The 22,657-nt window shown below is 36.9% G+C and overlaps 1 protein-coding gene across 1 annotated transcript in view; it reads left to right on the forward strand.

Annotated features, from left to right (window-relative positions):
• The window catches only part of TAF2 (TATA-box binding protein associated factor 2), a 63,001-nt gene extending 40,787 nt beyond the window's left edge, over positions 1-22,214 (forward strand). The window contains exons 20-25 of the mRNA XM_082315766.1: positions 2,567-2,636; positions 4,186-4,295; positions 6,732-6,961; positions 9,690-9,842; positions 10,253-10,358; positions 20,640-22,214. Coding sequence (XP_082171892.1) covers positions 2,567-2,636; positions 4,186-4,295; positions 6,732-6,961; positions 9,690-9,842; positions 10,253-10,358; positions 20,640-20,905 — 935 coding nt within the window. The 3' untranslated portion in view covers positions 20,906-22,214. The remainder of the gene's footprint in view (positions 1-2,566; positions 2,637-4,185; positions 4,296-6,731; positions 6,962-9,689; positions 9,843-10,252; positions 10,359-20,639) is intronic.
• Positions 22,215-22,657: the final 443 nt, after the last annotated feature.

The following is a 22,657-nucleotide window of genomic DNA, read 5'->3' on the forward strand; positions in this document are numbered from 1 at the left end:
TGACTGCTGCAGCAGCGAAGGCAAATCGGACCCTGGGCTGCATCTGCAGGGGCATTACTAGCAGTGATAGAGATGCGATCATCCCAATCTACTCGGTACTTGTCAGGCCACACCTGGAGTACTGCATCCAATTCTGGCCCCCACAATTCAAGAAAGATGTGGGCAGGCTGGAGAGGGTCCAAAGGAGGGCCATGAGGATGGTCAGAGGGCTGCAGAACCTGCCCTGTGAGGGAAAACTGAAGGCGTTAGGTGTTTTCACCCTGGAGAGGAGGTTTGGGGGGGACCTCATCACAGTACTCCAGTACTTAAAGGGCGGCTACAAAGAGGACAGAGGCGCTCTCTTCACAAGTAGCCACGTGGAGAGGATAAGGGGAAACAGGTACAAATTGCATCTGGAGAGGTTCCATCTTGATATAAGAAAGAAATTTTTTACAGTGAGAACAATCAATCAGTGGAACAACCTCCCTGGGGATGTGGTGTAGTCCCTATCACTGGAGGTTTTCAAGATGCAAGTGGACAGGGTGCTAGATAAACTCATCTACGTTCCCTCTTCCATGAAAGGTTGGACCAGATGATCTTTTGAGGTCCCTTCCAAACTGGGCTGTTGTGTGATTCTTCTGTCTAATAAGATTCGTTCTGCCCAAGGTCAGGTTTACTTTGTCATTGCTCCCCAAAATGTTTCGTAGTTGCTATATAAATTTGAAGAGCAGGTTAAATACATTAGTGGCAAAGCTTTGGAAGTCTAGCAGGCCTAGCTTACACTGTAAGACAAACAGCAGGGAAAACTTACTTTATTCCAAGCACAAATAAGTTTAAGAAGCAAAAAAGACCTTTTTGGTTTGGTTTGGGTTTTTTTTAACCACAAAAGTATGGTGTTTCTTGGTTCTGTTATCCAGAACGACCAGCCTAAAGGATTCATCTCCTAGACTTCTCATTTTCTAATCAAAAACCATTTTAAAATCCCTTTTGGTAAGGGTAGCAGCAAGGTAGCTGCCAGGAAAAGCAGCTGTGCACGGAGTTGAGCACAGGCAGTGACTAATCCCTTAAAAGTATGTCCTAGGCATAGCTTTTCAAAGATTTCTCTGATTTTTAAGACAAACCTGAGATTGCGGCTCTGGTCTGTATGGATAAAATTTGCTCTGGCATCATCCAGAACTGTGTAGCTGTGATCTAAATGGTGCAGAATGTGAGCTAATACATTCTGCCTCTAAACAAGGCTTATCAGCCCAGTTCAGTGCCTCACCAGTATAACCAGTTCTGTTCTGGTTGGATTGTAGGAAGAGCAGAGCTGACTTGCAAGTGACCTGCAAAAGACTATTCAGCCGTCTTGTAAGCAATATCATAATGTAGTTTTTGATTGCTTGGCTGCCTCCTCCCAACCAAAGAAGAGATCTTATGTTCTATGTGTCCAAAGTATTTGAAGAGCTTCTAATAGACCTGAAGTGCTAATTCTCATAACATAATTCAAATAATTGCGTCTTCCTTTGAAAGCAACTTACTCTAGTGAAATAACAAGGGAATAATAAGTATTAGAATTGGTTGGACTAGAAAAGTTGTATTTAAAAATTGTTGACTGAAAACTGACTGAGATCAGGAAGGAAAGTTGAACTGAGCTATTTAGAACTGAAAATACATGAGGCTTGGGGAAGAAGGAAATACATTGCTAGGACCACAAAATGGAAAGCAACAGAACTTTTTTTGGAGCTGTCTATACAGGAGTGATTAATACACCCCAAATTCTGAAGTAAAGCAAAGCCTAAGCCAGCTCTTCATTGTTTTGAGGAAATGAGAAGAGAATACTGCTGTAAAATCTTAGTTATGCACCTGAGAAAAAGATTACATAAAAATGCTTTCATTTCTTGTGTAATTGGTGATGATATCCTGTGTTGTTCTGTATTTTGCAATGTTATGCTGATAGTCAAAGAAATTTTGTAATGTAATTTAAATTTTAAACTAACAAGCTGATTTTGTTTCCAACAATGTCAGCCAGCAATTTTCTAGAAGCATGTGCTGATAAGTTTCAGAATACATTTCAATTGCAAAGTATACTGATTTAAAAAACTAAGGCAGGCTACCGGGAGGAGTATGCTTGCAGTTTTGTATAAGCCCTATAGTCTTTTTCTTTCTATTCTATTTATAGATCATAATCTTTCACAGATTCCCGTGTATGAGAATTGTGTATTCTCTATTCCTTATAGAAAATATTATACTTCTGATTGTTGAAAGGATATTTGAATGTGTTCATTTTAGGAAGCACACAATATCAAGATGATAATTTACTTTGTCATCTTCCCAATGAACGCTCACGAGTGACAAGAGTTACCTGCTAATAGTCAATTGGCAGTTATTGAACAATTGAGGCATGAAGGAGTTTTGTGAGCGTTTGTATTTCAGTGTAAAATAAGCCACCTTTTACTTTGAATTTGCACTATCATTAATGAAATTCCTCTTTAGTTGCAGTGATTCAAGCTCTTTGTGTTCTAATTCAGGAACTTGTGATTGTCTTGATCAAAATCCTTCCAGTTTATGTATATTTATAGGAATTTTATTTTATTTTTCTTTGCAGTTGATAGGAGCTATGAAGAACTACAGTGGCTGCTTACTATGGTTCAGAATGATCCTGTACCCTACATAAGGTTAGTGAGTTAATAAAGAGCCAGTATTTTTACTAATGCTGGAACTACTAAGTAAATTCTTGACCTGGAATCGCTAGAATAGATCAAATGCTTAACTGCTTAATACTTCTTCACAAAACTGTGTTTTCTTCTTGTTATTTTATATAAATTGAAACGTGTTTCGATGTTTCAACAGTTCACATCTCAAATTAATATACTTGGTTCTTATTCTCCATTATTTTTGTCTTTTATGTTCTGTGGCAGAAGTCTTTAAGTTGGAGATCATAAATACAGTATAAAAATCTGATGTTGCATATGGCAAAAAGACTTTGTGATATTTAGTAAAGACAAAGGTTGAGACGTAGTCTACACGATGTTTTGCCAGCAAGGAGTGTAAAGCAATTGTTAGACTGTAGATGGAGTGAAAGGATAACATGTGAAAATACAGTGTAATTTCTAGTATTGCCTGTTTCAACTTTGGTTTCACCAATGAGTGACTGGATATTTTAGCACATTCATTATAAACCCTTGAGCACCGAGGTTCATAATCATTGTTTTTCCCCAACATGTTCTTCTTATGACCACCATTAAAATACTGAGTTTCAAAGATTAATAATATTACTTTTACTCTCTCTATATAGGTGATTTCTTACAAAATTCATAACTGCAAGATTGTTCTCTATGCCATTTCTGTCATTCTTGTTAATGAAAGTAGATAGTTAGACTCACTAGAGGAGGTTTACCTTCAGTCTAGGAAGGAGATTTCATTTGATTTGTATCTTTTTAAAGAGCAGTTTAAATATTGAATTGAGTGCTATATGCAAGCCTCTTCTTAAAGAAAAGGAAAGAAAAAATCTGTGAGAGTTTTCTTGTCCCAAGTATGTAAGACAGCAAGGGGAAAGCTGGCTATACAGGGAATATAGTTAAAATAATACGTAATGGAACAAGTAATTATCCTCATTCATAAAATGTTTTCAAGGCCAAGTTTAAAGAAAGAAAGCAGGGACAAATGTATCTGCTTTCAGCTCAGTGTGTAACTTGTAAGCAAACATGGTAAGTGCAGAATTTTTATACACCAGTGTAACTTAAGAGGTGACGGTGTTCCTTTCCAGAAGGATGTGCAAGTCACTGGTTTTGGTCCTGTCATTTTGTATCAGTCATAAACAATTAAAGTTATTTAAAAACTCTTTGGTGTCAGTATGTAAGGAGTTTGTTAGCCAATCTTGCTGCTTCCTTGTAATTACCATGTCAGTGTGCAAAAAAGATTCTTACTAAACCGAAGAGCATAATGTAGCTTACAGTTTTGTACCTAACTGTTAAAAATGATGTCTAATAACATCCTGCTGCTTTGCACCTTACTTTTTAACTTTAAGTTATATTGCTGATGGTAAATCTGTGTCTAATCATATTGTGGACAGAAGGAAAAGCTGAAAGTGTAAAACATTGGTTAAAATTTTGGAAGAAATCCTGTATTTGCATAAGTTTAAGAATATTGCAAACTGAACGGACTTTGTATTCTTAGTGTATTCATTTGGATTTAATAAAGATTTTTTTTCTGTTTCTTTTTCAGGCATAAGATTCTGGATATGCTGACTAAGAATCCACCTTTTACAAAGAACATGGAGTCCCCTTTATGTAACGAAGCTTTGGTAGATCAACTTTGGAAACTGATGAATTCAGGTTGTTTTTTTGTTTGTTTGTTGTTTGGTTGGTTTTGGTTTTTTTATTGTAAGTTTTTTTTTAAATAAGTGTTAAAGACTTGCTTCAGAATATGACAAGAGCTGTCTTAGTTTCAATAATTAGAAATGGAAAATTCAGTCTCAGAAGTTCAGTGTCACGTATGTACCTCCAGAACTTTCTCAGTGACACAGGGTACCAAACCTCCTTGTTTTTCATTATTTTGTCTACTACTGTAGTGTGCTTTGATGTACTTTGGCACAAAATGATTCTTTGACCCAGATGTTCAAAGCAAATGTTTCCTCAAGTGATGGTGTCTGTGTTACCTTTTTCTTTATAGTTTGCTTTAGATTAGATAGTCTCTCTTTGTCCTCTTTTACTAAATTCTGAGAGAATATGAGAGGATAACATTTGTATAGATAATTTAAATGAGATTTCTGTAAGTGTATTATAAACCTAAGACTCAATTTGCCTTCTGTGATTAGGAAAGATCCTAATGAGAGAAGGGCTTGCATCTTTACCATTGACCTGTTTTTCATTACTGAAGTAGTTTTATCCAGTCCTGACAAACTGCCCTTTAACATCTGGCACATTGCTACATAGATTACATATAAACGTTTATATAGCTTTTTTAGGTCATTGAAGGCTGTCTGTTCTCTGTGTATCATTATTTTTAGTGTTTAAAAGTTAACAGCTACGCTCCAGGGGTTGAAGTGGGGAGACTACTAGTAGTTCAGTTTTGTAGGATTTGCCAAGTGTCAGGCACAGAAAATAAACAGTTTTGATGTTCCTATCAGTTTGTTTTTCCTTTTTCTTGAGAGAAGAGTGTGTGCAGCGTTACTTACAACTATTAACTCTTTTTGCAAGTAACAAATAGGGTATACATTCTTATTATGATTCATGGGGCTTTAAGTACTTAAATTTCTATGCATCAAGATGTCATAATGTTTCAATGTATTTTCTGTAAGGGATAACTGTAGCATTCCAGGATGCCTTGAAAAATGTTTGTTAATGTGAGACAAGGTAGTAGCCAGGTTTAAAGCTGCATCATTCTAGAATCATGAGTGGCTTTCATTTAACATAAGCACATGCCAATAACAAACAGACTCTGATTGATATATGTAATCTTTTTTTTTTTTCTTCTGTGTTAATCTGCATTAAATTGATAATGCTCACAAGTTCCAAAGATTGCAGAGAAATTCAGCAACCAATTGTATTTAAGCTTAGCTGTTCCGCTGGAAAAAGAGAGAGATACTGAATGGGAATTCATCATATCATTTTAAGATGTACTAGTTTAAGAAGTTGAGTAAATTATTTATTGTTAAAATATTAGAATAGTTTTAAAATTAATATTTGTGAATGTGTCATTCTCTGCAGAGCATTTTAATGTTAGAAATGTCCAGATTAATATTCATATCGTTTTCTCCTTACCCAGCTGTTCATGAAACTCATCAGAGTTACTTGTAACTGGGTAAGAGTATACACAGCTAAGCTTACTCAAAACAGTATTTAGCCTCATGAAACTAGTATTTACAGGGATAGATCTTGTAATTTTATTTTGTGCTAAGTCTTGCACAGCCACATTAACTTGGCAATTGGCACATCTGTGTCTTGTTTATCAGATATAGTTCTATTCCTGCTGTGGAACAATATGTTCAATAAACTTGCAATCAGTCAAGAGCTGGGTTGAGTTAACACCAGAATCGCTGTATTTGCAGCATTGCACCAGATGTTAGATGTCTTTCTATTGTGACTGGTGCCAAACGCGCTTTGACCATTTGTGTATGAAGATATAAAAGCAGTACACAGTTTGCAGTGAAAAATAAAATCAGTGAAGCGTTGCTTTGTGCAGTTAGAATACATTTCTCCACTATGAATACAAATTAAAGTATTGAGTATCCAATGAAGTATGTGACACAGCAGTGTCATCAAAAAGCATGTTTATGCATTGCTGATTTGTGTTCTCTATCAGTGCGGTTTCCAGAGGGTACAGATCTCAGTCATACTTAAGGCTCCTACTACATTTCATGGAATACATAGGCAAGTGTGACTAAATCCACTGATACAAGAAGCCAGTTTGGTAACAAAATGTTCTATTTAATTGTGTGATAGTAAAATCTAAAGTGAAACTTTAAAAATAAAAGCATATGGATGTGATTATTTTCCTTTTATTTTTCATTATATTATTATAGCACTTAGTTTCCCAGTCTTGTTCTGCTAAACACATCCAGCTTACAACCCAAACAACTTAAAGCCATCCTGTTAAACAGGTTGTGGCAGGTGAGTTTGACTCAATAAGAGGCAGGAATAATGAGGGAAGTGTGTCTTAAGCACAGAAAATGTCATACTCTGGTGGATCCAGATCGCTTAAACTGTCTTATTTGTGGAGCCAGAGAAGATTGTATCTCTGTATTAACAATAATCTCTTTTGGATTTTAGGAACTTCGCATGACTGGAGATTACGATGTGGTGCTGTGGACCTCTATTTCACACTTTTTGGCCTCAGCAGACCTTCTTGTTTACCATTACCAGAGCTTGGACTTGTTCTTAATCTGAAAGAAAAGAAGGCTGTACTTAATCCAACGATTATCCCTGAATCAGTTGCAAATAATCAGGAACCTGTGAATAGTAGTAACAATCACGGGCAGTCAGTAGGATTTCAGAACACCGTAAGCACAAACCATCTGCATACATCTCATTCAGCTGGCTCTGAGTCCTTGCGTTGGTTGCTGATTTGATTTTGTATTGTGTTCAAGCTTCTCATGCTTTACCTAAGCTACCTTTATAGCTTGTTACTCTTTGTTCCTTCCACTTGTAAAGCTGGTATATACCATCACTTTTTTTGACTTTTTTAACTGTTTTGCTTAGCGTATGCAAGCTTTTTACTTGTTTTTTCTAGTCTCATCATTTCTGTTCTTTATAAAACTTTTTCTATATTGCTTATGAGACATGAAGTGATTCACAGAAATGTTTGATGCTGTGATGAAAACTTTTTTATTAGACTAAGAATATTGCTTATAGGCAAGTTATGCAATTTCCCAAAACAAAACCTTTTATCAGTAAATTTATTACATCTTAAAATACATAGGCAGACCTCTTTTTAAACAACTTAGAGATGTGAAAGTTGGAATTTTAACACGTCTTCATTGAACAGTTGAATCTGACTATTTAGTACTGTGCTCTGAAGGATTTGTAACAACTTCTGAAAAATCGCATACGTTAAGTTTAATATCTTTCTGGCTTTGAAGGCTTCAGTCCTAATACAGAATCCATTGCTTAGTTAGCAAATGGATCTTACAAGCTATTCAAGTCATCCTTTTCTTAAGAATAACTGCCACTGCTGCAAGACTAAGTCTTTTTGTTGGACAAATTTAATTATGGGGGAAAAAACATAACAGATATAGAAATAATGAGTAATTTCCTTAACAGTTTCAAAAACTACATTTGATTGAAACCGCTTAGGAGTAAATCCTGAAAGAGAATGTGAACATGTGGTTAGCACGTTTGAAACTCTTTCCACCCTTTTGAATGGGATGGTTTACTGTTACTTTATTGGTCCCATAGTTAATTTCTAAATCGTTTTTATTCAGAAGTATACTGAGAGTGGAGATTATCCCAGTACCTTGCAGGCTATTTCCAGTAGGGGGAGAAAATGATGATGGAGTCAAATATCATTAGAGCTATCCTACATATTTACCAAATGTAATAAGTCCTAATTTGCTGTGCACAGACATCAGAATTAAATAGCAGGAGACATTTTGTTGGCAGATTTTTAGGCTGCAGTTCAGTGAACATGCAAACTTTTTTAGCAGCCAGACTATCTTAATAAAAAAATTTCCTCTTAGCTCTTCTTTTTCCTATACTGTCCTCTCCCTTGTGCTAGTACAGTTGTTATTGCTGCATAGTGAGCCGGATCAGGGTAGGATCTGGTTGAAAAATACCTTTTTTATGGACAGATATTTCCTGCTGGGTCAGCTTCCTGGTCCGGTTCATCATGTCGTTATACAAATGCTTGTGGCGGCCCAAGGCAGAAATACACGAGGAAGGGGAAGAGGCTGCTTCTTTTAGCAGCAGTACTGGCTCACACTAGTCTGAAAATACAGCATTAGTATGAACCTCAATTCACACCTCATCCCTCGTATCTTCTCGTATGCCTCATCTCCATTCTCCTACCCCTTACTTTGTTAAAAGTTACCATTTTCACTGTAACTCCCCCAAAATTCAGGGAATTGGTTTTCCTTGTAAAAAAAAAAAAAAAAAAAAAAACCAAAAAACAAAACCAAACCAGTAATATAAAACAAAGGCTGCCTCTCACATCGGCCAAAGTTTATCCAAAAGCGTTTCACAACAGCAATGTGTTGGGTTAAATAATACAGATGAAAAAAGGGAAATATGTATTTGAGGGGAAAAAAGAATTAACAGGTGATAGAATACATCTGATTAACTCGATTCTTTAAAGCAGACTGTATATTCTGAGAGCATAAGCACATTAAAATCAGTACTAATAGACTTGTGACACTGAATTTGCTGAGGATGGTAAAAGTTGCCCACTTCATAAAATTGAATTTGAATTGTTCAGGGCAAGAGTTTGTGGGGCTGGAGTGCCCTTTGTAGGATAGAGGAAGAGCAGTTCAGTGGAGCAGCATATGCTCTTGAGAGTCTATATGGCTTTTATCTAGTTTTCAGTGGGCTTTTAATTATGTTTGCTTCTGTGGGTACTTTATTTTTCCTTCTATATTTTGTGTATTGGACTTGTTGGAACACCTGTGTCCTGTTTTAATGACTATATGTGTAACTTAGTAGACCCTCCTGCTGTTTTTATATTCCTTTGACCTTGTTTTTTAAAATAATCTAGGCAGTAATTTACAAAGCAGTTTAACTCTTTTTAATAAATATTGTTGTGAAATTAAAAAAAAAAAAAAACCCAAGGTATAAGTGCTTGTTATGATTTGTATTCGACAAAGTAAGCATTAGCTTTTAAAGCTAACTAAAAGAAGATTTAGCTAAATCCCATGTGTAGATCAGAGGCTATCACAGTTTTTCAACTGAGATTTGGACCAAGGAGAGTCTGAGAGGCACAGATTTATAGAAAGGCTATTCAGAGGCAGCAAATGTTGTTGCACACCAACAGTACCATGATTGTGAGAAGGGACAGAAAAGATGCCAATGGTAGATATGCAGAGGGAGCAGGGATAGAAGTAAAGAGAAACTATGTTTGTAGGAGAGGTTGGCACAAATCCATACAGGGTTTTAGAAAATACTTTTTGCCAGAACTACAGGGAAAACTTTGTTCAAATCACCCACTTTACTCAGAAGTGTTTTCAGCTATCAGGTCTCTTTTAGGCTGAAACATGGCTCTTGCTATCTTCTAATTTTGGTCTTTTAATGCTGCTTCAGGAGGATGATCATCTTATTAAGGAAACAGCATCCAGCATTTCTGGTCATCAGCAGGGGGTGAAGAGGAAGGCTGATATGCCACTCGGGTCTCCATTGGAGCCAGGGCAAATACTAGAGAAGAATGAAGACAGTAAAGTCAAACTCAAAATCAGAGTAAGAAATGGAAATTCAACTTGCACAATATGTAGGGTATTCAGAATAACAGCAGTGGCTTCTGCTGACTTCCCTTAAAGCTGTGTTCAAACAAAAGACATGTTGTGTATATGTGTACAGTAGTAGTTACACTTACTTTGGCAAAATCCTTTCCCATCAGATTCTATTGGCTGGCAAGAACTAAAGTTGACAGTTAACGCTCTTGTTCACACAGCTTCATGGTAAATTAGAAAGAAGAAAAGACACTGACCCTTTTTAATTTTATTGATTTTTATTCTTTTGCAGTGGTAGATATCACTTCCTTTCCCTCTCACCCTCAGTTTACCTCAAAAATAAAATATTTTAAGTTCTATTTAGTGATATTCCTATGAATTATTAGCATCTGCTTATTTTTTTTCCTGATATCTTAGTTCTCAAACTCTCAAGAAGAGGAAGAAATTGATATGGACACAGTTCATGACAGTCAAGCCTTCATTTACCATCATTTGAATATGTTGGAGAGACCATCCACACCAGGTATGAGTAAATTTATTGGCAAAATGATAGTATGAATTTTTCAACTATTTCAGTTGTGGGGTTTTTTTGCTCCTGCTTATTCCCATACATACAGTGCTGGTAAGTGTTAAATGTTAACTGAATTCAAGGAAGTATGTAAAGGGTGCATAAGAACATTTCTTTAGCTTCCAGTATATTTATGGATAACTGTGTCCATGTGTATTTTCATACATATCTAAATAAGGCAAGTATGTATCGTGCTTATAAAAGTGAAAAGCTAAAGAATGAATAAAATAACATAAAGCTGAAATAGAACCCCATAAGTAATTAGGTAAAACTTATTTTGCCATAGTTGTCATTTAAAAAATAATAATTTTGAAGATGAACTTTAAAAAAAACCAGCAAGACTATTCAGGTAAAAAATAAATCTCTAATCTTAATGATTTATAACTTAACATCAGTAGTTAAAAAAACATGCAAGCCTCAAAGGTGCTTAGAAGAGCTTTTCAAAGTTGAAAAGATTGCATCCACGAGTAAAATGGTTTCATTTCGAGTGCTTCTTTTCTTTTGCTACTTCTCTTAGTATCTGTTTCATAAAATATTTGGCAAAATTACTTCTCAAGGAATAGTGTTTCTTAAAAACCTTAAAGGAGGCTGAACTTCACTGATGAACTTCCACCTTCTTTGCTTATCTGTCACTAGCAAAGAAATTCAGTGGTTAGTCTCATTTTCTCAAAATATTTTAACCACATTTCTTAAGTTTAGTTCCAGAATGTGCCAGTGGAGCTAAGCAGCTAAGCTGAGGTAGTGTGACTATGCAACAAGCATTTTGAGAGAGCTTCGGTACACATCCAAAACAAGGTTTTAAGGTTGCAGTACTACAATGTGTATGTAAAAGGGAAGTACTTGGCCTTAGAAGTAGGATTCAGAGTAATTATCCTCTTGCTGGTTTTTCTGTTTTTATCCAGTGGTTGCCTAATGTAAAACACAAGTAGACCTTAGCAGCAGGATCTGGAACGTTGGTTCCGTCTTGAGTGCCCTAGGTCCTGAGCGACACTGACAGGCGACCTCACCTGCTTTCCCTGTGACCTGGCAATTTAGTGGCCCTGTTTAAGAGAAGGGCTGGTGGATGTTCCTGCTCTGAGTATCCTGCTGAGGTCGGTGCCTTGGTGCTGGCCGGGGCTGTGGAAGCTGTAGGCTCATTCTCCCTTAGGGCCTAGGACTTACATTTTTACTTCCTTGGCAGATGCTCTAGCCACTAAGGGGTTTTGGTTGGTTTTGGTTTTTTTTGTTTGTTTGTTTGTGTTTTTTTTTTTTTTTTTTTTTTTTTTTTTAATAAAAGGTAACTGCTGTCATTGCTCAGCTAACAAATTAAGTTCATGTGGGGTCATAAAACACAGGGAGGTCTAGTTTCTGGATTCCAGATGGCCTTTGGTTAATGACATGTGCCTGTAAAGCCAGCTCCACCAGGATGTAGAGTAGCAAAACTCACAACTTTTTGCCTAAATCATGGGCATTTCAGCAGAGTAAAGGGGAAGGCTGCTTATAGGTTGCTCTCATGAACTTAGGAGCCTAATTCTGCACAACCTTTACTTTAAACTTCTCGGAGCTGCTTTGAATTTTGTCCTCAGTGTTATGGTCAGCCATCACATTTTCTGTTACAGCAAAGAATGACACATCCAGGGCACGCGAGTGCAAAGTTGATCCGCTGAGGATTAGTATTTATAACTCTTACATGATATTTTGCAACATTTTTTTTACTAGATTTACACACTCTGCAGAGTATAAAGTCATAAACAAAACTCTGCCAAATACTTCACAAATAGGACTTACGGGACCCTCTGTACGCCAGCTCTGTGCTCCAGGACTGTTGCGTATTAAGTTTGCACTAGAGTTCAGAAAGGGTAAGGTCTGATCAGGAATGGAGTAATGGCTCGTTGACTGCTGCTTTTGTAGACCTACAGCAGACAAAAGCTACTTCGAGTTTCACTTGTGTGCTGAATGACCTTCTCACCTCTGCTGTTTAGGCATTCAGCACACTGGAATACATTTTCTTTCCTAAGTAATAAATGAGACAAATGCTGGGTTTTGCCACAGAATTCATTTTAAATAATAAGCCTTTGAAAAGCATTATTTTGAAACATTTCAGATTAATTTCATTTTCTTTGGTTTGTGCAGTTAGAAACAGTTCCACTTCAGATATTCTTTGCTTCTAAAATTTCACCTGTTTCTTATTCATAACATTTTTCTTAGAACCAGAGATGTATGAATTTCAGACTGGGTAAATAAAGACAGTTCAGTCTTTAGGAAATGGCATACTTCTGAGAAGAAATGCCAAACAGATGGGGAAAAATAAAAACGTAAATAAAATTGTTCACACACAGGAGTGTTCTTTTTTACAAAGGAATTGCAGATAATATTTCCTGAGGGCCTTTGAGTCTTTGCAGCAATGACGGAGGATGGGTGCGCTTCAGTGAGTGATTATTGTGAAACAGATTGACAACAGGTTCTGAAATGGTCTCAGTACCTTGTCAGTACATCTGTAAGATCTTGTATCTGCCTCAGTTCTGTGACTCTTACTTGGAAGGCAGAGAGCTCTTAGTCCATGCTCAGTTCTCTCACAGCTGTGGGTTATGTCCCCACATGTCACATGAAGTGTTAGGTCATCAGCCAAACACAGCCTGCGAACAGCAGCTGCCAGGAGGAAGTTCATGTTGGGTCTAAATCCTCCCATATCTGTGTATTCTTTTTTTTTTTTTTTTTTTTTAAACATTCCCCACACCACCCCGAATGATAATTTGGATTTGTTCAAGTTGATCTAACCCCCATAAAGCCAGGAAAATATTATTTTCATTTAAAAGCTTTTTTTTCTGTATGCTTCTGCTCATGGATGTGAAAGGTTAGGGTTGAGACATGCTGCAAGGACAATAAAAGAAGCCTTGTACTACAACGCTTGCAGGATTACAGGTTTCAGTACTATAGTTACAGCAGCTTTTGTAGTTGTTCATGTAGAAAAAGTTTTAAATTCTACTAAAGCATCCTGTCTATGATAATAGAACTGTGGACTCTGGTAGTTATAAGAGATTCTGAGTATTTTTCAAGAAGTTGTTAAAACAAACAAAATATCAGTTGTGAACTGTCTGAAGAATGCTGTTGTGTTGATTATTCATCTGCCCTAAGGACTGGAAACATGGTAGCCTCCTTTGAGCCTCTAAAGCTGTGCAAGGTCACGTTTGTAATGCAAGAACAGATTTGTGTTTGCCCCTAAATCGTCAAGAATAGTAGTAACGCTCCCTACTCTTAATATCAAAAGAATTTCAAGATCAGATTTTGTGTAAACAGTAGATTTAAACTCTCATTTCAGACTGTAAGGTGACTTGTCATGCAGTGTTGACTTCAGTGAAATCAGATTAAGATACGTGTTTTTATTTACTTTAATATTTCATTCATCTGAAAGTACAATACTTTAAAATTAACCTTGAAAAAAGTTCTGCTGTATGTGTCAGTGGTTATTGATTGGCTTGTTCTTTTCTGCTTCCAAAATAAATGCCTGGCTGTAGCCTGCATGATCTACCAGTGAAGTTACACATCGTTATGGCTCAACAGGCCATCACTGATAAACATTTAATTAGAATTTTCCCAACTATTTGTGGTAGTTTGATAGTTGATACAAAGCAGTATCCAGTTCTCTCTTTTCTTTATTTCTACAAAAGGAAAACAAAGTAAGTACAGTGATGTTCTCTTTGTCCTTTTTCTGATCACATTCAGGAGCAGTGGGCTTTGAGGACACATCTGAGCATTCAAATTCAGATCAGAAAAACCCTTTGGCCATTCGATTAATCCTTTTGTTGTTTTCCAGGATAATCAAACCGGAAATTTCCACTGCTGAACCTTGTAGGTCACTCTGTTTACAGTGTAGATGTACATGAAACTTTGAAGGTCTAGGCCACAGTCATACGTGTTCAGTGGTCTTATCACAGTTGCTGTCTGCAGTTTCAGGAAATAATGATTTAGCTGGGTTGAATTGTTTCTGGAATGATTTGAAACTGGATACAGCACACACTGCAGTGAAGTGTAGAGGGAAACTACTCTAGTCCTTATGTTTAAACAGTACATTTACAACAGTAGATTTGAGCTCGTGGTGCAAATCACTGCGTTTCAAGTGTGGATACAGTAGTTAATAGGAATTCAGTTTGAACTGCATAAAAAGCCCGGTCCTCTGCAGCTCAGCAGCATTACCCGGGTTAGCTGTAAGAGCACCAGTACCTCAGAGTTCAGCCATTAGTTAGTGGCCGCCTGCCAAAAAGGGTTACCGAAACATCAGCACACAGACAAATAATATAAATGAACACTTTTTGGATATGAGGACACCACTGACAATGATGGATTTCTACTTTACTTTTTAAGGAGGGAAAAGCTGTTACAACTTTTCTGTTAGACTACCCTTGAATAACATATAATATTAATATATTATCTGTTTGATAGTATCCGTTACACGTCTTGTTGACTTTATTACCTAAAATATAACTGTTTCCAAACTGGTAACTTACAGGCTTTGAGGTTCTGTAGATAATTTCGCCTCACTGAAATTGTACGCGGTTAATTGTACACTTCACAAGAAAGGGTGTTTTCAAGTGCTTTATCCTGAAGTGCATGAAAGCAGCTTTAATAGAAACATAAGCCCTGCAGGTAAAGTGACGACATAAATGAGAATTGCATCAGTGTGTGGTGGCAGTGTGTCAACTACATGATTTAATAAAAACAACATAATATTGTAGCTGTGACTGTCTCTGAGAAAACAACTGATCACTCTCAAATCTAGAAGATGGATAAGGCTAGCAACTAAATTTTCAAGTGAACTGCCTGGAACTGTTAGAGGCACAAAGTAGCCTGAATTGACTTACTGATTTAAATGTTTTTTTTTTTCTCTAGAGTAGGGAATACACTAGAATTTTCTAGAATATTAAAGTAAATGTAGTAAAAATAACACCACAGTTAAGCTGTTATTCTAATGTAAGGACAAAGCAAAGTCTTCCTTTGGAAGTCAAATGAGAAAATTAATAAAATGTTTACCAATTGGAAGTATATTTTAGTTAAATCAGCAGCTCGTCTATGCAGTACATTAGCAGAGGCTATCCTTTGGTACAGGTAGAAGGAATTATCTATCTGGATATAAGTCCCACTAAAAAATATGAAGTCAAATGAATCTGTCAATTGGAACTAGTTAAAATTTTTTATGTTGGAGCCACATTAACTGATTTGTTTAGCATATCCTCAGAAAGCTTTTGGGTGTTTTGTTGGTTTTTTTTTTTTTTTTTTTTTTTTTTAACTAGACCTTTACTTCTCACTCTCAAGCCTTAAATTTTGTCATATGGTCCTTAAAAGAACACTCTACTAGACAGAAAACTGATAACTTATTTTCAGAGATATATAATTTGAAAATTCTGCTTCTTGAGACAAATGACCAGACACTTGCATTCTGGAAGCTTCGAATCATTTATGCTTGGTAACTTTCTGTATGTGCTTTGTTGATGGTTCAACAGATGCATAAACATAGCATTAAAATAAAAAGTAGTGTATCTTGGATGTTTGCAGGGTAATACTAAAAAAAGAAAAGTAGCAATAAGGAAAAACAGGGTAATTGTCGAAACAGTTTTTAAGATCTTTTCAGCTTTTTTTGTGTTCTTTCCTTGCAGAAAATGCTAGCCAGAGCTGCAGTTCAACTGCTAGGCAAAGAGAGTGCATTATTTTTCTCATTAGCAAGCTTTCTTTGGGTTCTCAGAGAAACATATTAAGTGCTCACGTGCTTGTGTTGATGTCCCCTTCTTCCCAGAGGTGGTCAGTGTCGGGTTCTGGAGCACCAGCCTGTCCTCAGCCGAAACGCTGGACCCATGGGCCTTACCCTTTGCTGTGATTTGTGAAGTTGGTGTCTCCCTCTCTGACGTTTGAATAAATCAGGGTGCAAATGGGGTCATTTTTAACAAGTGTCAATTTGGAAAAGTCCTACATAAGCCAGCTGTTTTAAATTGATTGTACATGCAAAGAAACAGAGACTGTAAGTCTGTGGTGTCCCACCCTCTTCACACAAAATCAGAAATATAGGAGACACCATATGCAAGATCTTAGGAAAGCTTGTTGGCATGTTAAAGTCTCAAGCTACACATTCCCAAATTGTAAAGGTTCAGTAACAAGATAAGAGTAAAATAGGTAAAACACTGTAACCAACAACATTGTTCGATGTTCATGCACCAATGATTCTTAAAAAGAAAAAAACTTACCCTAGATAATTGATGAACAGGATGTTATAATTATCTGACAGTGATTTTTGTTATGACAGAAAATGTTATGTCATAGCTTATCATGATCTAAACCCCTTTCATTCTAAAACTAAGCTACAAGATCTGTGTTCTCACGTTTTATTCTCTCTCACAATATCTACAGCATTTGTATCGGTCCCTGTGACAAGGTGTGCACCGAGTTTCTGATCTTTCTCCCATGGGACAGTAATCCTGTCTAATTTTAAACACCTACCCAGCTAGCTGGAGCACCACAAAGCCAATAATTACATTGGAATCTCCACATCCCAAACAGAAGGAGATCCAAGTGGATAGACACATGCATGTGCATTTTTTTCCAAGGAATGTAACTAACCACTTCAGAAGCGAGCTCCTGGGCTCGCCCTCCACTTGCTGTGTGTTTCTGTGATTCGAGAAGCCCGGGCTCCAGTCCTGCGCTCTCTGCCAGGAGGAAGTGGGTTCCCTGCAGGAAGAGGGAGTGCTCCGTGCCTCCTTGCAGCGGTCCGGCTACCCCCGTTGATATGACGATAATATTAATGCCCTGTAAAGCAACTCGTATTTAGCCTTGCTTTCCTAGTTTGGCAGGTTCCTGGCATGGGCTTTAAGTAGATATTAATTAAAAAGAAATTAAAATGAAGAAAAGTGTTCTGCAAGTTCAACAGTGAATTTTACAGGTACAAATCTGTAAGATTTTTTTATAGAGCTTTTACAGCTCTGTCCATTTTACAGACAACTGAGTTCGGTAGTCTGCGTACATCCTTTCTGAGCCATTGTCCAGGACCAATATATTTGATTCCTGATTTCAAAGCACTCTTTAAAAGTAGGAGGAAATTTTCTGGATAGTTGTTATTTTTGCATTTAAAAAAACCAACAGATTATAGCTATCATTGATGTCTATGAAGAAAATGTATGTCTACTCTTAATACTGGCTCAGTAAAAGTAGATTTTTGTAATGACATTCTTTCATTTTTTTATTGACATTTGTGCCCTGTTACCAATGTGGACTGTCTCCTTAAGTGTCAGTAGCCCTTGGGTTGTAGTTGGATCCCATTTCTCCCCTTCCTGAAGATCTTCCTGCCTTTTTCAGTTTCCAGGTGCTCATCACCGCCCCTTCAGTCCTGTTGGCTTAAGCTACTGTTGTGTTTGCTCCCTAACTTGCTCCAGTCAATGATGTTTCACTGCTTTAAATAATAGATTTTTTTAATAACCCACCTGAAATAAGTAAAGAAGTGATAATGCAGACTGTTGCCTTAGCAGAGCTGGTAGTTCAGTAAACAGCAGGCAATTTGCACAAGTGGCGGGTAGCGCAGCAGAGTCAAGAGGGTTTGTTTGGTTGCATCCTTGGTCTTCACTGGCAGTTGGCACTACTGCTACATCATCCCTGCGGACTTAAGCCCGTGCCCTTATACCAGTTATACTGGGTTGAAGTTTTTAAAGCTCAGAGTCTTAGCTTTGGTTTGAGGTTGTTACAAATGCAGTGTCTAGACTCACAGATTCAGTTTCCGTATAAAAATAACTTCACAATTTGGAACTAATGGAGCTGTGAGGTTTTAAGGGTTTCTGTTACGTGTGTGGGTTTTTTGTTTTCTTTTAAGTTGACTTTAGTTTGCCTTGTATATTTTAATGCATCATGTGCCTGTAGCTTGAGAACATGTGAGAATGTGTTCCGTACCTTGGGTAATCTTTTGTACATCTTTTATGGAGGAACGCAGATCAGTGGTCTTCAGGCTTTTTGCCACAACCTTTGTTTCTGTGTTACTAGAAGCTGTGTTTGTGTTGCTGCAACAGTTCACCTTTAACTACTGCAGCCTGTTTTAATGGTGTCAAATATTGTGTGCTTCGGTTTTCTGAGGTACAGCCTCCAGCCATTCCTTTTCTAATGGCCCGAGTCAGAGATGCTCCTTCTTCCACCATTCTCTCTTGTGTTTCATGGCTGGCTTTGCATGCTTGCAGCTGCTAAGGAAAATTTTCTTATTTGTTTAAAAGCTGTATGCTTTAGAGGAATGAGCTCAGGTTATGGAGTTAGGTTTAGGTACAGGTAGGAGTTCCTTAAGAGAAATATAATTAGAAATTGTTAAATTGTGAAGCAATCTCGTATCTTTTTGCATCAAGTTCAGTATACTTGCATGCTCTCTGCATTGTTGAGAACTGTTTCAGGTAACAATGTAAAAAAGTTGTAACTGTGCATTGAAGTCAGCAAGTGGAAGTTTGAATTTGTGTGCATATCTTCTATCTGCCATAATATACATAAAAAAGTAAAGTCATTGTGAGTTCCAACAATAAATCTTTGCATTGATAACATGAGCTTACTACTGCATAGTTCTGACGAAATAAAAATTAAAATTTTTTAAAATACTGGCATACTAGAAGTTTTAAGTCTATAGGAATCTATTGTACTCTAGTCTAGCCTCCATTGTAACATCAGCAGAATTTTATATTGCACCATATTCACATCTTGTGGTCAAGCCCAAACATGTTTCTAGAAAGACATCACTTTTACTGTTTAAGACTTTAAGCAATCAATTCCACCATGTCCCATAGTAAGTTATTGATTATCCTCACTGTAGAAATGTTTTGTATCTCTATTCTGACTTATAAACACTGCTTACAGATGTAGATTTTGTTTTTTTTCCAGCCATATTTAAAAACAAACAAACAAAAACCAGAACAGCTGTACTGTCTAGAAACTTTCCTATATATGTGCTTGATTGAGTCAGTTCTTAATCTTTTGGATAAGGCTAGAAAGATTGCATGGAAATCTTTCTCAATGCTTGTTTGTCACAGGCTCTTCAGACTTCCAGGAATCCATGACCATAGACGAATCATTCTTGCCTTTAAAGATACAAAACCTAACAAACAAACAGAAAGACGTACCGGGGGAAAACAAATCTGTTTTCAAATATAAAGAAAAAGATAATTGCAAAGTATATAACATAATTCCCTGTTATTTAACAGGGATATTTTCACCAAAAACTGGGGCGGGGGGGGAACCCAACATTTAAAGCAGCTGTGAAGAAGATCCACTTTAAGTAAAACTTAACGGAGTAGTTGCCTTCAGAAATCTGATGGTGCTTTTCTGTATTTGTCTAGTAGTTAAAGCACATTCTTGCAACGTGAGTGATTTGATTCCATTTCTCCCTAAAGGAATTCGAGCTTTCCTACCTTCCAAGTGTTTCCCCTCATTAACAATTTTGTTATTAGATTATTGCCCTTTAATCCCTACTATCAAAAGCTATTGCAGTTTGTGTGAAATAATGAACTATTAAATGAGCTGAAGAGAGAATGAGAAAGTGGTTCAGGAATTGAGAGGTCATGGATCAGGTTTTCTCTCCTCAGATTCAGATACCAGGCTTACTCAATATATAAGTAGTTCTAGTGTATTTGTGAAATATATACTAATAAAGATGGTGTAATTGGGATTTGCTTTTTGTTTAAGAACAAAACTTTGTATGATCTTTCAAATAGGCTAAATTGGTTGTAAGATGCCATTTTTGGAAAAAGCAATTTAATTCTTCTGTTCAATATCAAAAAGTTTGTGTGTTCTTGCAGGGAGCTTTAGCTCCTGACTAAAAGGAGTTCACATCCCAGAACTGCACTTCAACGTCTGCCAGTCCTGCACTTTATATCATAGTTTTCATAAGCAGTTATATTTTCATTATTCATGGTATAGTGGCCTTCCTACTCTGTTTAAAAATGAATTTCTGGACGCTAGTATAACTTGCAGCTTCTTAGCTCTTTACAATTCCTAATTGCCTGGGACACATTTATACTTTTGAGGGAGGAAGGAGTTCCTCTGTAAAAATCGTCAGTAGTACGGGAGCATTAATGGCGTGTTCAGAGTCTTTACTGACAAAAACAAAAAGCTAATGGTACAAGTATAGCAGCAGATTCTGTGTTTGCATGTTTAAATGATAACGTAGGTTTGATCTAATGTTTCAGAATTTCTTACGTTTGAAAACAATGCAAGTTAAGCATTTATTAATCCCACTATATCCATTTTTTTTAGGTAAAGAACAATCTTCGGGAGAGATGAACATGCACCCTGTCTCAGCAGCTCCACTGTCTGTGTTTAGCAAGGAATCAAACTCCTCAAAACATAGTGATCACCATCACCATCACCACCATGAGCACAAGAAAAAGAAGAAGAAACACAAGCATAAGCATAAGCATAAACATAAACATGATAATAAAGAAAAGGAAAAGGATCCCTTTGCTTTTTCTAACAGTCCAGCCAGTGCACGATCAATCCGTTCCCCGTCACTTTCAGACTGATACCGATCACTTCTCTGGAGTTCAACTTGCAATATTCTCTGAATACTTAGAAGGATGTATATAACTATAGCTTCTATCTTTTTTTATGGAAATAAGAATATGTGAATTGCCTTAGCAATTCAGAAGCTCTGCCACCGTCCTCGTTTGAAGCCTTCTATTTGCATATGCGGTTGTTGAAATAATCTGATTCAAAAAATATGTTTTATGATTCTGAGTCATTTTGTATTTCACTGTTCTCCACACCTCCCACTCTTTTTTCCATTTTAAACAAAGAAAACAGCCCTTTATGTAAGCGCCCCATGTCCACTGGCAACCCCCTGCACATCATGCTGACCATGTGTACTGCCAGAATCAATTATGTTTTAATCCTTTGAAGAATGTTACGAGGCAGGGTATGTTTTAAGCAGAAGCCAATTGCCAGACCTTTGGTGAAGTGCTGTTTCCAGAGTAGTATTGTATAACCAAGTGTAGACCTCCTGAGAAGACAGGGATTTTCTGTAGTCTTCAGTTGAGCTGTTTCTTGCTTTAACCATTGCAATGTAATGTCAGAATTTTAAGAACAGTGTATGGAACATTTGCCTTTTTCAGATACTAAAGCTCTTAAAAAATGCCAGGCTGCTTTTAAGCTGCAGGTATTTATGGACATGACCCTTTGAATATAATGACATCCTGCAATTATGTTTTTGGAATTTTAGCAAAATGCTTAATGCATGTTTTGTCCTGTAATCAGGCTTTTAAAAATCCAATAAAGTTTGCAAATTATTTTGAAAGAGGCAGAATTTTTTCTTCAAGCTTGACGTTGGATATGCTTTTGAAAGATGGCCTTGCTAAAACTAAAAAAATATTTTTTAAAAGCTTAAAAATAGAAAAAAACATATTTCCTCCTGCTGAAGGGTGGTTTTTTGGGAAGCATTCTATACCATCAGCTCATGAATCCACAGGAGAAATACATTAGTAGACTAAGCTAGGTCTGGGACTTCAAATGATGGATACATTTAAATTTCTTTAGCTGTGTTTTATGCAGTGTGCTATTTACACCCAGCAAATGTTTTATTTAAAAACTGAAGTTTTTAGAAGTTTTGATAATAGAAATAAATCATCTCTGCCACTTTTTATGTATTTTTATTTGTACGTAGAGGCAGGGGTTTTATTTCCATGCACTGGTTGACTTCTGTTGCTCAGAGTTCACTTCACATTTTGCTTTCTGGAAGATGGTTGTGTTTGGGTTAAATATTTTTTTTTAAATTTTTCCCAAATTCCTGTGAGAGACTGATTCCCCTCCTTAGGGCAAAGAGAGAAAGTTCAACAGGGACCCAAGAAGATTTTTTTTTAAGCCATATTCTGTTTCATGAAAGTTAATAAATACTTTTATATTATATACCTGCTGTTGAATCCTGTAGTTTTTCTAATACCAAATTATCTGTAGAATGGAAAGATTATAGGTATTTTGTAATACACGTATAGTTATTTTGTTATTCAAACACCATATCCCTTTAATACTGCGTGGGTAGTTGTGCTGATCATACTCGGAACATGTTAAGATAGGTTTGGGCTGGATTCGGGCGTGAGGGACCTGGGCAGCAGCGCTGCCTCTCTCCTCGTGGGACGTGGTGCCCATCTGCTACCACACCGGCAGCTCTTTGCGTTGGGTGAAGCCCACCTCAGTGTGATTTGTTTCCTCTCTAGCAACAACTGCAAGCTCCTACAGCTTAGCTGAGCTAAAGGTGCAACAGGAGAACACCCAAGTGTGGG

This window comes from Platalea leucorodia (genome assembly GCF_965183815.1).
Source record: "Platalea leucorodia genome assembly, chromosome: 1".
NCBI lineage: Eukaryota > Metazoa > Chordata > Aves > Pelecaniformes > Threskiornithidae > Platalea > Platalea leucorodia.